Here is a 2,929-nt window from a genome sequence, read left to right as displayed (position 1 = left end):
TGTGTGTGTGTGTGTGTGTGTGTGTGTATGTTTGTGTGTGTTTGTGTGTGTGTGTGTGTGTGTGTATGTTTGTGTGTTTGTGTGTGTGTGTGTGTGTGTGTGTGTGTGTATGTATGTGTGTGTGTGTGTGTGTGTGTGTGTGTGTGTGTGTATGTGTGTGTGTGTGTGTGTGTGTGTGTGTGTGTGTGTGTGTGTGTGTGTGTGTGTGTGTGTGTTTGTGTGTGTGTGTGTGTGTGTGTGTGTGTGTGTGTGTGTGTGTGTGTGTGTGTGTGTGTGTGTGTGTGTGTGTGTGTGTGTGTGTGTGTATGTTTGTGTGTGTGTGTATGTGTGTGTGTGTGTATGTTTGTGTGTGTGTGTGTGTGTGTGTGTGTGTGTGTGTGTGTGTGTGTGTGTGTGTGTGTGTGTGTGTGTGTGTGTGTGTGTGTGTGTGTGTGTGTGTGTGTGTGTGTGTGTGTGTGTGTGTGTGTGTGTGTGTGTGTGTGTGTGTGTGTGTGTGTGTGTGTGTGTGTGTGTGTGTGTGTGTGTGTGTGTGTGTGTGTGTGTGTGTGTGTGTGTGTGTGTGTGTGTGTGTGTGTGTGTGTGTGTGTTTTAGTCCGCGCAGTGGTTTGAGAGGAGGATTGTGGGAGTGTGTGAGCGGATGAGGAGGGGAGCAAGGTGGGGAGGAGGAGTAGGAGGAGGAGTAGGAGGAGGAGTAGGAGAGAGGCTTCTTCACTCTATCCGTCACCGAGGGATGACACTGCTGCACCTGGCTGCTGCTCAGGGATACACACACCTGATCCACACTCTGATCCACTGGAGGTACACACACACATAGACACATAGACACCAACATCATTGTTGTTTATTTGTTGATCCCGTTGTTGTTTATTGACCTTGTTGTTGTTTATTGACGTTGTTGTTGTTGTTTCTTTGCAGGAGTGTAAATAGAGACAGTCTGGACTTGGAACAGGAAGTTGATCCTCTGAACATTGACCACTTCTCCTGCACGCCGCTGGTAAAAATGCACACCTGTTGCTATAGTTACCAAGTAATTGATGGGTGTGGCCTAATGTATCCATGTTGCTCATGTTCCAGATGTGGGCGTGTGCTCTGGGCCACCAGAGGGCAGCAGAGCTCCTGTACAGCTGGAACAGTCTGGCTCTGGGGATCCCTGATTCGCTGGGACGCCTGCCACTCGCAGTCGCTCGCTCACGGGGACACACCCGCCTCACCACAGCACTGGAAGAGCTGCACACACACATGCACACACACATGCAGCACACACACATGCAGGAGCCGCCTCTGTCTCCTCTGTCCACCAGCCCCGACACAGGTAAGGCTCACCTTCTGCTCATCATGTGACCTGCATACTGCTCTCTGATTGGCTGTAACAGTCTCCTTCCTTCCTCCAGGTCTGAGCTCCTCCAGCAGCCTCCCCTCCCCCAGCGACCCCTCCTCCCCCTCCCCCAGCTCCGCCTACTCCAGCGGTCCCGCACCCATGGACACCTCCCCCTCCTCCCCTTCGTCTCCTTCTTCCTCGTTGCCCGTCTCCCCTCTCTCCCCCTCCTCCCTCCCTCCTGTGTCCATGTGGGGGACAGAGCCAAACGCTGCATTCAGCCCGGGTGACCCAGGTAACTTCAGTGTTTATTGATCAGTGATTGGCTGATGAAGGTGTGGGGTGAGTTATTGATCCTCTGGTGATGTCACAGGTCTGAACCCCGGCGGGTCCAGAGACTCCCCTCTGTACCTCATGGACTACGAGAGCTCCTCCCCTCCACACGCCTCCACAGTGGGGGGGCGGCGGGCGCACACACCGACGACGCTGGATGAGCAGCTGCTGAGCTACTGCGAGAACGCGGAGAACGAAGGCGACGAGGAGTACCTGGAGGAGGAAGTGCTGCAGGTACGTCTTGATCCTTCGTCTTTTTAAGTCAGCAATAATTGCCGTGGGCTTTTTCATTGAACCTGTTGCTATGGTTACCCACCCCACACATCAGGTTGACATGGCGACGCTGGCAGAGCAAATCATCGAGGCGACCCCGGAGCGAATCAAACAGGAGGACTTCCCTAGGGGGACGGAGTCACCGCTCAGAGAGAGGCGGGACAACCCGGCCATCCAGGACACCTGGCTGGCTACCTACCTGGAAACAGTCGACGCCCACACACACTCCCTGCCCAGGTAAGTCCCGCGCTGGTCCTCTCAAAAAGAATTACCATAGAAATCAGTGTTACCAATGCTGATGGGTACTTTCACCAGGTAAGAACTCAGGTGTGCCCTCTTCCAGGCGGGTGTGTCCCCCCTCGCCTTTCAGTGCTCTGGCCCTCCAGAGGCTCCGCCCACCGTCCTCGGCTGCATGGGCAGAGTTCCTGAATGCCTCGGCCAATGGCAAGATGGAAAGAGACTTTGCCCTTCTGACGTTGACAGACAGCGAGCAGAGGGAGCTGTACGAGGCGGCGAGGATCATCCAGAATGCCTTCCGGAGATACAAGGTGACCTGACGAGACCTGTGGTGACCTGACGAGACCTGTGGTGACCTGACAAGACCTGTGGTGACCTGAGGTGACCTGACGAGACCTGTGGTGACCTGACAAGACCTGTGGTGACCTGACAAGACCTGTGGTGACCTGAGGTGACCTGACGAGACCTGAGGTGACCTGTGGTGACCTGACGAGACCTGTGGTGACCTGAGGTGACCTGACGAGACCTGAGGTGACCTGAGATGACCTGATGTGACTTGAGGTGAACTGACGTGACCTGACGTGTCCTGAGGTGACCTGAGGGATCCTGAGGTGTCCTGAGATGACCTGAAGTGACCTGAGGGCGCCCCCTTCTGCTCAATGTTGTATTAATGGTTGTGTTCAGGGTCGGAGGCTGAAGGAGCAGCAGGACATGGCTGCAGCTGTCATCCAGAGATGCTACAGGAAGTACAAACAGGTGTGTGTGTGTGTG

The 2,929-nt window shown here is 54.7% G+C and overlaps 1 protein-coding gene across 1 annotated transcript in view; it reads left to right on the top strand.

Moving 5' to 3' along the window:
* Positions 1-582: 582 nt before the first annotated feature.
* The window catches only part of LOC138615021 (calmodulin-binding transcription activator 2-like), a 6,340-nt gene continuing 3,993 nt past the window's right edge, over positions 583-2,929 (top strand). Inside the window, 8 exon segments of the mRNA XM_069688660.1 lie at positions 583-798; positions 916-994; positions 1,075-1,312; positions 1,392-1,610; positions 1,689-1,882; positions 1,977-2,158; positions 2,265-2,469; positions 2,843-2,914. Of these exon segments, the coding sequence (XP_069544761.1) occupies positions 638-798; positions 916-994; positions 1,075-1,312; positions 1,392-1,610; positions 1,689-1,882; positions 1,977-2,158; positions 2,265-2,469; positions 2,843-2,914 (1,350 nt within the window). The 5' untranslated portion in view covers positions 583-637.

The sequence above is a fragment of the Brachyistius frenatus genome, unplaced genomic scaffold (assembly GCF_029030835.1).
Source record: "Brachyistius frenatus isolate BFR_SWC_R1_liver_20210118 unplaced genomic scaffold, ASM2903083v1 Contig_664, whole genome shotgun sequence".
Classification (NCBI taxonomy): Eukaryota; Metazoa; Chordata; class Actinopteri; family Embiotocidae; genus Brachyistius; species Brachyistius frenatus.
Note: the sequence above shows the minus strand (reverse complement) of the source record. Positions and strands in the feature narration are given on the sequence as shown.